This window comes from Pan paniscus, chromosome 9 (genome assembly GCF_029289425.2).
Source record: "Pan paniscus chromosome 9, NHGRI_mPanPan1-v2.0_pri, whole genome shotgun sequence".
Classification (NCBI taxonomy): Eukaryota; Metazoa; Chordata; class Mammalia; order Primates; family Hominidae; genus Pan; species Pan paniscus.
The window spans coordinates 73866113-73879538 of record NC_073258.2 but is presented as its reverse complement, the minus strand read 5'-3'; the positions used below and the strand labels follow the sequence as shown (position 1 = coordinate 73879538).

The 13426-nt window shown below is 38.6% G+C and overlaps 1 protein-coding gene across 10 annotated transcripts in view; it reads left to right on the top strand.

Moving 5' to 3' along the window:
* FCHSD2 (FCH and double SH3 domains 2) overlaps positions 1–13426 on the top strand; it is a 303655-nt gene that overhangs the window by 208332 nt on the left and 81897 nt on the right. For all 10 annotated transcript variants that reach the window (XM_034933324.3, XM_063608661.1, XM_055093757.2 and 7 more), the window contains one exon: positions 10178–10300. In XM_034933324.3, coding sequence (XP_034789215.1) covers positions 10178–10300 — 123 coding nt within the window. The remainder of the gene's footprint in view (positions 1–10177; positions 10301–13426) is intronic.

The window sequence follows — 13426 nt, the reverse complement described above, 5'->3', positions numbered from 1 at the left end:
AATCTTCACTTCCAGGTTTCTGCCACAGGTTGGCAAGTGAATAGTGGCATCACACACTGAGGAACTCAAAAGAAAAGCAGATGGAAAAGAGAATGATTCAGTCTAAGAGGCAATTTGATGCACAGGTTAGAAAGTCAGAGGAGGGAAGTAGTGTCTGGTCAAAATATAAGTCAGTCTGATAAAAATTTAAAACAACAACAATGAAACAATAGCATTGACCCAGAATGCTATTGCAAGATCTTGTGAAGAATATACGCATAGCCCTGATCTTGTCTGTCTGTGCAATTCTATTTGACAGATGTTTGTCGGATACTGTTATGCAAGATGTAAGAAGAGTTTTTTGTGTTTTTGAGACAGGGTCTTGCTCTGTCACCCAGACTAGAATGCAGTGGTGCGATCTCTGTTCACTGCAACCTCCACCTCCCGGGTCCAAGCAATTCTCCTAACTCAACCTCCCAAGTAGCTGGGATTACAGATGCCTGCCACTGCGCCCGGCTAATTTTTGTATTTTTAGTAGAGATGGGGTTTCACCATCTTGGCCAGGCTGGTCTTGAACTCCTGACCTTGTGATCCACCTGCCTCCGCCTCCCAAAGTGCTGGGATTACAGGCGTGAGCCACCATGCCTGGCCAGAAGAGTTTTTAAAAATTAGAAATTATTTTTTAAATTTTTAAAATTTTTATTTTATTTAAAAAAAAATTTAAGGCTGGGCATGGTGGCTCACACCTGTAGTCCCAGCACTTTAGGAGGCTGAGGCAGATGGATCACTTGAGGTCAGGAGCTTGAGACCAGCCTGACCAACATGGTGAAACCTCATCTCTACTAAAAAAAAAAACAAAAAAACACAAAAATTAGTTGTGCATGGTGGTGCAAGCCTGTAATCCCAGCTATTCAGGAGGCTGAGCCAGGAGAATCACTTGAACCCGGGAGGCAGAGGTTGCAGTGAGCCTGATCGCACCACTACACTCCAGCCTAGGTGACACAGCGCGACTCCGTTTCAAAAAAAAAAAAAATTTAATTATTGTGGGTATATAGTAGGTATATATATATATATATATTTGTGAGGCACATGAGATGTTTTGATACAGGCATGCAATGTGAAATAAGCACATCATGGGGAGTAGGGTATCCATCCCCTCAAGCATTTGTCATTTGAGTTACAAACAATCCAATTACACTCTTAAGATATTTTAAAATGTACAATTATTGACTATAGTCACCCTATTGTGCTATCAAATAGTAGGTCTTATTCTATTTTTTTGTACCCATTAGCCATCCCTACCTCCTCCTCAACCCCTACTACCCTTTAAAAATTAAAAAATCATGTCAGTCTGAATAATTACATTTTGTTTTGTTTTGTTTTTGAGACAGAGTCTCGCCCTGTCACCCAGGCTGGAGTGCAGTGGCACGATTTTGGTTTACTGTAGCCTCCCTCCCAGGTTCTAACAATTCTTATGCCTCAGCCTCCCAAATAATTGGGACTACGGATGGGCACCACCACGCCCAGCTAATTTTTGTATTTTTGATAGAGACGGGGTTTCACCTTGTTGGTGAGGCTGATCACAAACTCTTGTCCTCAGGTGATCCTCCTGATCCCAAAGTGCTGGGATTACAGGTGTGAGCCACTGCACCCAGCCAATTACATTGTTGAAGTCAAAGAAAATATAGAGATGAATCTCTAAATTAAAAATGTTTTATTTGGAAAACAAGAATTGCATTTTGGGACAGATTGGGTGATCTTCAGTATGTACAAAGAACAAAGAAGGTTGGCACTAGTAAAGTTTTGAGGAGCTGGCAAGCTGTGATTGGTGACAGCAGTGGGTAGTTAGTCTTAGAGTCACAACAGATTGTTTCGGCAGCTATTAGATAATACTGGTTTCAGGTTACCACAGGCAGTTTCAGCAGCGGGCTTGCGGAGAATTACATTCATGGAGCAACATTATATGCCCTAAGTGCTTTTTCCTCCTGGCCCCTCGATTTAGTTGGATATGACAAGAATGACCCAATTTTTATAATCAACTTTCACAACATATTATTTTTTTCATCATAATAAAGGTGACCCAATTAAGATAAATGCCTCATTCTCTACTTCACTCTCAAAATGTTTCTTTGGTGCTTTCCCTCTTACACAACTGGAGTCTGCTTTTGTAGCTCAGACCCTTCTCAGTTTGATTCATTTCAATAATCATTTATTAGAGGCCTCTGCTAAGGGTAGGATAAAGGGAAGAAAGTGCTGCCTGTTCTCAAGGAATTAAGGGTCTTTTGGGAAAATCTGACATGTATATAAATGGTTTCAATATAGTGTTTTAAATACTGTGATGGGGAGTTTGTAAAAATTGTTTTCAAGCTCTTTGGTTCTATTTTTTGGGACAATTTTTATTCTGATCGTTGGCTTTTTAATCAAAGTCCATATAAATATTTATGCAATCTGCCTTCTAATCACAAACCATGTTGAGACAGTACTACCCAGAATTGCTTTGAACTTCATTTCTAGATGCCATCATTGGTTCAGACAATTGCAATTTAAGGCAGGGGGCTGGAGCAAATCATAGGGTTATCATCCACTTCCCGTGCTTTGAATTCCAACTGTTTCTTAATTTTTGTATCTCCTGCATTAACTCTATGCACACTAGCAATAATCCACCCAGGCCAGAAGGCCTCCAGCTATCTTACCCACCAGAAAATGAGTTCATGTGCAGGTTAATGAGTATCACAGCCTTGCAGAGGTGGTAATTAAAATTCAGGGAATTCTGGGTGTTGGATAGCTGAAAAAGATATTTTAAGATTAATCGCCATTGAAAGTGGCTTCTATTCCTCAGGGATCTAGAACTAGAAATACCATTTGACCCAGCCATCCCATTACTGGGTATATACCCAAAGGATTATAAATCATGCTGCTATAAAGACACACGCACACGTATGTTTATAGCGGCATTATTCACAATAGCAAAGACTTGGAACTGACCTAAATGTCCAACAATGATAGACTGGATTAAGAAAATGTGGCACATATACACCGTGGAATACTATCCAGCCATAAAAAATGATGAGTTCATGTCCTTTGTAGGGACATGGATGAAGCTGGAAACCACCATTCTCAGCAAACTATCGCAAGGACAAAAAAACAAACACCGCATGTTCTCACTCATAGGTGGGAATTGAACAATGAGAACACATGGACACAGGAAGGGGAACATCACACATCGGGGACTGTTGTGGGGTGGGGGACGGGGGGAGGGATAGCATTAGGAGATACACCTAATGCTAAATGACGAGTTGCTGGGTGCAGCACATCAACATGGCACATGTATACATATGTAACAAACCTGCACGTTGTGCACATGTACCCTAAAACTTAAAGTATAATCATAATAAAATAAAATAAAAAAAAGAAAGTGGCTTCTGATCACTTGGGCCTCCTCTCACCTACTTAAATAAGATTCAATCCATGACTGGCAATAATACCCATACAGCACATAGAAGAATATTGTGAAAACACTAAGGAAGAGCTAGTTGAGTCAGTTTTGTAAAGCACTTGGAACTCAGTAAGCCGTTAGTAAATGTCAGTTGCCTGTGTTAACCATCATTATCATTTAAGTATTTAAGTGGAAGAGAAGGGGGGAAGGACATTCTAGGCCAAGAGAATAACTTATTTGGGAACATGAAAGTGAATGTCATTTTCCAAAATGACTCAGTATAGTTGGGAAGTAGAGTATAATGCAGAGAACAGTGATGAGAGATGGTGCTAATGAGAGAGAGTTATGTTGGGACCAGATTGTAAAGAATCTTCAATGCCTGCTAAAGAATTTCTACTTTGCAAAATATACAGTGGGAGCCATTGAAAAAAATTTTGTGGAATTTTTTTTCCCTAATATGTTATTCAGGTTTTCTTTATGCTTTTTTATGAAAAATTTCCAACATACACTGAGGGGAAAAAAAAAAAAAGGCAGTATAATGACCCCCACATACTCATTATCCAGCTTTAACCATTATCAATATGTGGCCAATGCATTGATGATTTTAAAGCAAGGCAAGAAAGACTAACATTATACCACATCCTTTACCTTTATCCTTTATCTTCACTATGTCCTGTGGAGTATGTGGTACTCCCACTTTCCCTAATTATAAATGAGAAAATCATCAACATGATAAAGTAAGTAAAAGCTCTGGGATTCTAACCCGCATCCAACTGATTTCAGAGCTCAAGGTCGTTCCTGTCTTGCATCTGAAGTAGAGCATGATTCCCCGTTGAAAACAGCTGCTGATCCATCTAAGTAACAGTACCTATTGGTGCTCTTGACCCTATTCAGGATGGTAGGCTTCTCTGCCTGCAGCCACTCTCCTTCCAGAGGGTCACCAGAATCTAAGTCCACATAAATGCTCAACCTAGTCAGCTAAAGTAACTGTGCAGTCCAGTAGTTTTCAAAGTATGGTCCCAGGCCAGTGGCAAGTTGTTAGAAAATGCAGACTCTTAGGGCCCATCTTCAGCCTGCTGAATCAGAGACTCTGGGTGGGGCCCAACAATTTGTGTTACTGTTTTTTTAATCAGACTTTATTGTTTAGAGCAGTTGTAGTTCCACAGCAAAATTGAACAGAAGGTACAGAGATTTCCCTTACACTCCCTTCCCCTACATACAATTCCTCCCACTATCAACATCCCCCATCAGAGTGGCACATTTGTTGCAATTGATGAACCTACACTGACACCATCATTATCACCCCAAATTCACAGTTTACATTAGGGTTCATTCTTTGTATTGTACATTCTCAGTTTAGACAAATGTATAATGATATGTATCCACCATTGTAGTATCATACAGAATGGCCTCACTGCCCTGAAACAATCTGTGCTTTTATAAGCTCTGAAGTGATTCTCAGGCATGCTTAAAGTTGAGAACATCTAGTTTAGTTAGACCTTAGAAAATGGAAGGCAGCTTGTATCTGAAGGATCTTCCTTACCCTTAAAGGCTTACAGGGTTTTTTGCCTACCCGGAAAAGAAGAGAGGGCAAGACTGAAATACATTTGTTTTGTGCTTGTGAATTGTTAAGATAGTAAAAACTAGGATTTATTACTATTAAGTAGGGATTTCCCTTTTTAAAAAGAATGGTTCAAATCCCTGTTGGAAGTAAATCCTTTTCATATAAGTAGTTAGGTACTACTAGTGCACCAAGTCGCCATTTTTTTCACTCTTTTATGTTAAATAATGCACATCTGTATAATTCTGGCTGACATTCTTCCAACTTAAGTGAAGAAAGATGCTTCTACATCTAAATTCAAAACTATCAACAAAAGTTCAGTATTTCTAATCAACCTCCTTTTGTTACGGGATCTCTGGGGTGCCAGTTTTTCTGGCTAGAAACCTCTGTGGCCATGGTGCCTTTGCCCAAGTTCTTGTCCTGTGTCCTGGAAGTATGCGGTAGGCAGACAAGTGAAGGGTAAAGAAGAATTTTATTTACTGTTAAAACAGCTCAGAGGAGTGAGTAGCTCCTCTCTGTAGGCATATCGTCCCTTGGAGTGTTCAGCTCTCAGCAGAGAGGAGGCCCTGGAGAGGGTGGCTTTTGTCCACAGGCAAGTCATTGGGATGTCTCTGCAGGTCTCTGAAGCTCCCCTCTCTGCTGGCAAGTTGTCTCTGCAGCTCTCAATGGAGAGAGTACTCCTCTCTGCAGCTGGCCATCCCATTGTCTCCAGCTATTAGCAGAGAGAATACTCCTCTCTGCAACTGGTCATGCCATCCTCTCTCTACCCTATTCCTCCTCTGGCTATCCTCTGCTCTGCTCTGTCTGAGCCCACGGCTTTTATGGACCTCAGAATGGAGGAAGTGTGTGTGGATTGGTCTATGGGCAGCCATGGGAAGGCCCAGAAGAGGCACCACCAGTCCCCACTCTAGTCTGCTGGACTGGCAGTCCAGCCCCCAGTCTTCAGGCCCTCCCTGGCCTGAAGGTGGGGCCTTACTGGGAACCCACCCTCTTCTGCCCAGGACTCTGCCTCCCATTGCTATTCAGGGCCCTGGGGCTCAGCCCCAACCCCACTAATCAGAGTGGGCTCCAGGAGAAGAGAGAGGCCAAGCAGCGGGAACAGATATCCCCAAGCCAGCAGGGACAGGAGCAGGGGGCCCTTCCCGGCCCTCCCCCAGGAGCACAGGGAGGCTTGGATCCACAGCTGCAGGTTGGTCAGCTGTAGCCAGTCCCAGGAGGGTGGGGCTCCTGCCTGCTCCGTAGACCAGGAGGCCAGGGTCTATAGGTGCAGTTTGAGCGACTGCAGTGGTACCTGGGGAGCTCCCGTCCCAACTCAGAAGGGGCAGGGCTCTGTAGCCACTGGCTCCATGGAGTGTGCAACCCCAGCAATGCTTCCCTGCTCTAGCTGGCATGATGGCAGCAGCCACTGCCATCACTTTGGTAAGGCTTTGGCAGCCATTTCGATAATCGTGTCTACTGGTGGACCCTGGGATACGTGCGTCAGTTATTATCTCATGATGAGATAATATATGTTTTATTGCTGAAGTGAAATATACCGTGGCAACAAATTCCTTCTTGAATGTCTTTATGAAGTGTTTAGAAATTTATTTGTTTGTTTGTTTGTTTGTTTGTTTTAAAGATAGGGTCTCGCTCTGTTGCCCAGGCTGGGGTGCAGTGGCACGATCATAGATCACTGCAGATTCAAACTCCTGGGCTCAAACAGTCTTCCTGCCTCAGCCTCCCAAGTAGCTGAGATCATAGGCACAAGTCACTGTACCCAGCTAGAATTTTTAAAGTAGGATTTAAGAAGCTGAGTGAATGTATAATTCCTGATTTGTAATATACTTCTATCAAAATTAAAAGTACATTGCCTTTAGTAAGAAATATCTGTAATCAGAAATGATCCTGATTATGGTAAGGTCAAAAACAGAAGTACCAGCAGAACTTTGATTTTCTTTTCTTCAACTTTTCTCCTCCCTCTCACTTGCACCCATACAGCTAGCACAGAGCCTAGGCACAGTGGGTACTGTTTATATTGTACTGAGATAATAGAAACTGTGTGGGTATTTGGTTCACCTTAAAATCCATGCCTTATTTTTTTTTGAGCTCATGATGCCTGTATTACCATTTGCTGAACTCCAAATACTCCAATGGTTTCCTGCCAAAATGTAATCATGTTATGATTGTCCACCAAGACCATTTCTAAGGTAGAAACCTTACATCAGAAGATGTTATATGTTTCTTTTTCTAAACAAGTTCAGGAAAAGTATGTCCTGATACAGGAAATTTATTCAGACTTAACACCAGCAGTGTCTCTGGTTATGTTACATAATTACATGGAAATCATAGTAATAATATTTGCAGTGCCTAAATTTGAAGTGCTCAATGGTGTCCTCTAGTGGTGTAAGCACTATAGAAGGTGCAGCTTTATTACTCAGTGCTTTTGGGACAGAATTTGTGTATTAAAAAAAAAAAATTATAGTAAAAGTTTAATGGAACAGCCAAACATAAGATACAATGGAAGACTTCCATTGAGGATTCTTAGATATAGTACCAACACAGAAGCAACAAAAGAAAAATAGCTGGGTGGGGCGTGGTGGCTCATGTCTGTAATCCCAGCACTTTGGGAGGCCAAGGTGGGCGGATCACGAGGTCAGGAGATCGAGACCATCCTGGCTAACATGGTGAAACCCCGTCTCTACTGAAAATACAAAAAAAAAAAAGTCGGGTGTGGTGGCGGGCACCTGTAGTCCCAGCTACTCGGGAGACTGCGGCAGGAGAATGGCGTGAACCCAGGAGGCAGAGCTTGCAGTGAGCCAAGATCGTGCCACTGCACTCCAGCCTGGGCGATAGAGCAAGACTCTGTCTCAAAAAAAAAAAAAAAGAAAGAAAGAAAGAAAAATAGCTAAATTAGACTGCATCAAAATTTAAAACTTGTAAGCCAGATGCAGTGGTGAGTGCCTGTGGTCCCAGCTATTTAGGAGGCTGAGACAGGCAGATTACTGGAGCCCAGAAGTTTGAGTCCAGCCTGGGAAACATGACAAGACCTTATCACTTTTTTTAAAAAAGTAAAACTTTTGTACAACAAAAGAAACTTTCAAGAAAGTGAAAAGACAGCCCACAAAATGGGAGAAAATATTTGCAAATCATACATGTTGTAAGAATCTAGTATCCAGAATATATAAAGGATTCTTACAACCCAACAACAAAAAGACAACTTTATTTATTTATTTATTTTCTGAGACTGAGTCTTGCTCTGTCACGCAGAGCTGTATTTCAATAGCACAAACTCGGCTTACTGCAACCTCCACCTCCTGGGTACAAGCAGTTCTCCTGCCTCAGCCTCCCAAGTAGCTGGGATTACAGGCAGACGCCACTACATCAGCTAATTTTTGTATTTTTAGTAGAGACGGGGTTTCACCATTTTGGCCAGGCTGGTCTCGAACTCCTGATCTCTTGATCCGCCCACCTCAGCCTCTCAAAGTGCTGGGATTACAGGCGTGACCCACCACACCCAACCTGACAACCTAATTTAAAAATGAGTTAAGGACTTGAGTAGGCTTTTCACCAAAGAAGATATACAAATGGCCAATAAGCACATGAAAAGTTGCTCAACATAGTTAGTCATTAGAGAAATGCAAATCAAAGCTACAAAGATATACCGTTCCTAATCACTAATATGGCTTTCATAATTAAAAAAAAAAAAACCAAAATACAAAAGAATAAGTGTTGGCAAGGGTGTGGAGAATTTGAACCCTCATACATTGCTAGTAGAAAGGTAAAATGTTGCAGTCACTGGAAAACAGTTTGACAGTTCCTCAAAATTAAACATAGAGTTATCATATGACCGAGCAATTCCATTCCTGGGTATATTCCCAAGAGAAATGGAAACAGGTGCTCAAACAAAACCTTGTACACAAATGTTCATAGCAGCATTATTTATTTATTTTTTTAACTTTGCAGCATTATTTATAATAGTCAAAAAATGGGGAAAAGGCAAATTTATATCACCTGATTAATAAACAAAATGTGGTACAACTGAATATTATTAAGCTGTAAAAAGGAATGAAGTACTGATAAATCAATGAGCCTTGAAAATATTATGCTGGGCAACAGAAGCCAGGCACCAAAAGTCATATATTATATGATTTGATTTATATGAAATATCCAGAGTAGGCAAATCCATAGAGGTAGAAAGCAGACTAGTGGTTGCCAGGGGCTGGGGGAAGGAAGGGATGGAGAATGACCACTTAACAGGTACAGTGTTTTTGGAGAAGTGGTGGAAATGTTCTGGAATTAGATAATGGAAATTGTTAAACAACTTTGTCAGTGTACTAAAAGCCACTGAGTTGTACACTTTAAAATTATTAAAATGGTGACTTATATTGGGTGAATTTTACCTCAATTTTTACCTCTACTGATTGGCAAGACTTCAGAACCTTGATTATTATTAATTATAATTATTATATTTTTCCATAGTTATTGCTAGTGTATATGTCATATGTATATTCTGTTTTTTTAACCTAAAATTATTTGATACATACTTGTCATCTATACAGTTTCCACGGTTTTTATTTTGGTGACAGTACACATCATAGCTTAATCATTCCTCAAATGTTCAGTGATTTTCTCTCCTTTTTTTTATTTCAAAGATCCCTGTTACAAAATGTTTAAGGAAATAAGAATGTTTCCAACCCTTCATAGATATTACACTGGGTTTTCTTCCCCAAAGCAGTATCTCTGAGTCACTTTTCTTTTTTTAATATTTCTATTGTGTTTTTTCTGTCACTGCTGTTTAGTAAATATACATATACCAATGTATAATCCTACCAATAATGGATTGGGGGAAAACGGAGATTATTGTAGAGTGTCTACTCTTTTCCAGGCACTGCACCTGCATCCTTTCACGTTTATTATTTCACTTAACTCCTACACCTAAGCAGATGAGCAAAGATCAGAACCCACTTAGAGTTGTGTCCTGTTTTCCCACAGCTTTACCAATATTGGATCTTACCTCTTTTAGTTCCTGTTTATTAGAGAGATTCAACATTTTCTCAAGTGATTGTTAACTGTTCATATTTACTTACAATCTGTATCTTTTGTCCATTTATTATTATTAATAAATTTTAAACTGAACATACCTACTTTTCTCATAGGCAGAAGATATCATATGTCAAGGCTTTACTGTAATTTTTTTTCTTTTATTTACTCCTCTATTACAGGCTCTTGATGGAAATGTGTATGATCATCTCAAGGATTATTTAATAGCCTTCAGCCGGACTGAGCTAGAAACATGCCAAGCTGTGCAGAACACATTCCAGTTTTTATTAGAAAACTCCAGCAAGGTAAGTTACCTTTAGTGCAACGTGTAGTGTTATCCAACTTAGAAGCTAAAGTATTTCTGCATACAAAGAAAATGAAGGTACTAGTGATATTAGAAGAATGCATTAACGAACAAATTTCCTGGTAACAGCATTCCTTCTAACAAAGTTGGAGGAGATTCTGTTCTCCTTGTTGATGAGTTGAAGATGGCACCAAGGGCAAAAAGAGAGGTGCTGATACAAGGTAGCTTAGAACATTGGCCCATTGCCATGTGCATTGCCTTTGAGAAGGGTTTAAACAGTTTTGTATTCTACTCAGAGTTTAAATGCACTCTGCTCACATGGGGGAAACAACAGGTCATGTGTCAGTACAAAGAGTATTAAAAGAGCACGAAGGGAAAAGGAGCGTTTTGTAATTGATATAAAAACAACAGTGTCTTGGGTTTTTTTCAAATTAAGCCCTACTATCTATATGCTGTCATTCTTTGACAGCAGTCGTTTCATTTAAAAGTGTTGAGATCCATCAGGTTTGCTGACATGTCACATTGTATGCAGAGAAAATAAATGCAATGACTTTTCTTCAAGATTTGATAGATTAAAATGTTTTGCAGTCGTGAAACTATCCTTTGGAAGATAAATTGTTCCTGTGGTTAGCAAATGTTTTTTATCTGATAAATTAAATTCACAATAAATGTTTCCTGACTAAAGGAATGCATTTTTTAAAAATACGCATTTCATAACTGCTACTTTAAAAGATCCAGTTCAATTTTTTTTTTTTTTTTTTTGTCAGGGAGAGTGAGAACTGGCTAATACTTTTAGGAGAGGGATCAGGATATCCATTTTCACATGACAGTGTCCAAAGACAGGAAAGAAAAGCACAGACTCTTCATCCTGAATGCCTCTTGTATATATATTCTTGTTTTCACTGTACCAGAGCTCTCAATTCTGTGTTTATAAAAGTGTTAAAAATGCTAGGTTGATACGGAAATACAAAAATCACTAGCCTGGTGCTTTGAAGTCCTGTCATGTATCTGTTTTCCTATATTGTCATCCCCCAAAATCTAAGAGAAAAGGAAAATGTAGTAAAACATTAATTGAGGAATCTATGTAGTATGTATATAAGTATTTACTGTATAATTTGTTTGATTTTAATGTATATATATTTGAATTTTTCAGAAAAGAATGTTGGGGGAAAAGTCTATGAAAAAATCTTATCTTTGTTCCTTCTATGAAGTGGTTGATTTTTGAGTGAACAATTTTGTTGTTGTTGTTGTTGTTATTTTTAGTGGAGACAAGGTTTCAACATGTTGATCAGGCTGGTCTTGAAGTCCTGGCCTCAAGTGGTCCACCCGCCTTGCCTCTCAAAGTGCTGGGATTACAGGCATGAGCCACCATGCCCAGCCGTGATCAAATTTTTTATGTTTATTTGTCCATTTAGATTTTCTGTCTCTTTTTCAGTATATTTGGGTAACTTACATTTTCCTGGACAATTGTCCATTTCATTAAAATGTCCAATTTTCCTAGGCAGTTGTCCATTTCATTTATCAGATTTGATGTCATAAACTTGTTTGCTTCTAGAATTGTCTCTGTTTTTGTTTTTAATATTGTGTGTGCCCTCTGTCTTATTTTGACCAGACTTGCCAGTCTATTTTATTAATCTTTGCCAAGAACCAGATAAAATGACCTTTATTCTGCTTCTCAGTGTTGTGTCTATTTCCTTAATTTTTGCCTTTATATTCATTATTTCTACTGTCTTACAGTTTATGTTATTGTTCTTTCTCAAGCTTCTTTTTCTATTTAGATCCTATATTTTCAGTCTTTCTTGTTTTTAAGTAAATTTGTTTAAAGCTTTTAAAAAAGTGTCTTTCTGCTTGAACTGCATTCTGTGATATGTAGGGCTTTTGTTTTTATATCTATTTTTTTCTCCTTATTAACCCATGATTATTTAGAAATGAGTTTTTCAGTTTCCATTCAGTTGGAATATGTGGTAGGGTGACATTTTTATTTCTAATTTTATTATAAATTGTATTTTTAATCCAATGACATTTATTCTAATTTTATTATTAATTGTATTTTTAATCCAATGACATTTATTCTAATTTTATCAGAGAGGTTATCTTCTAGCAAAATTCTTTGAAATGTTTTTTTCCAAGAATAAGTTGGACTGGAGACACTACCCTTAGTTTATAAAACAGGAAACATTATAGTCGTAACAGATAGCTAATATTTTACACACACTTAACAATTTCTTAAGACTTTTAGCATGGGATATATCTTGAATCTCATGAGGTCGCCATTACCATGTTCATTTTATATGGAGGAAATTGGACTCAGAAGTTTATGTGGCTTGACCTGAGGTTACACACTCACACATAGTGCTTTCCATGATCTTCTACTATATTCTCTTTAGCTTGTATTATTTTAATAGAAAATGAATTAAGAATTTATGAACTAGTTTGGACACATAAAGAGATAAGCTTTCATTTTCTGCATTCACTCATATGAGTATCTCACTCCCCAGAAATGAGGAATAAATGAGATGCTCTTACATTTAAATTGAAAGTGGTAGGAATAAAAATTTAATAAGAATAATGTAGTGCCCTTTTGTTCCAAGTACCAGAAGAGGCCTACAAGTTTTATGCCATGTGTTTTTCTGTTATGAAGAGCTTGTTATGCTGCTCTTGCTATGCTGCTGAAAGCAACCTAAAGGGAAGTTTGACACTTTTTAGATTTTTTTTATTTTATATTATTATTACCATGTTCAAAATGTGACATATCCCCAAAGATATTTTGGTGGTAATTCATCCAACATACTGTAAATGTTAAAGTGCTTCCTATATCATTCGTCCCCTAAATGGAAACAGATGGCCCTAGGAGCTTTTGTTAAACTTTAATTATTTATGAAGCTTGCTTTTCTTCTTAATATTTTATGAAATGCTTTGTATATGTAACTGAAGCAGATGTTGTCATAGGTATTTTCTCTAGGATAGTAACTCTAAAGATAGCTCTACTGGCCTTTATAATTTGTTTGTGTGTGCTTGCTTTTTGTCTCCATAAGGAAATGCCTTCCAATTAATAACAAAGTTCATTTAAGAATTCAGAAAAATAAATTTAAAAAAAGAATTCAGAAAATAACAATGTTATTCTACA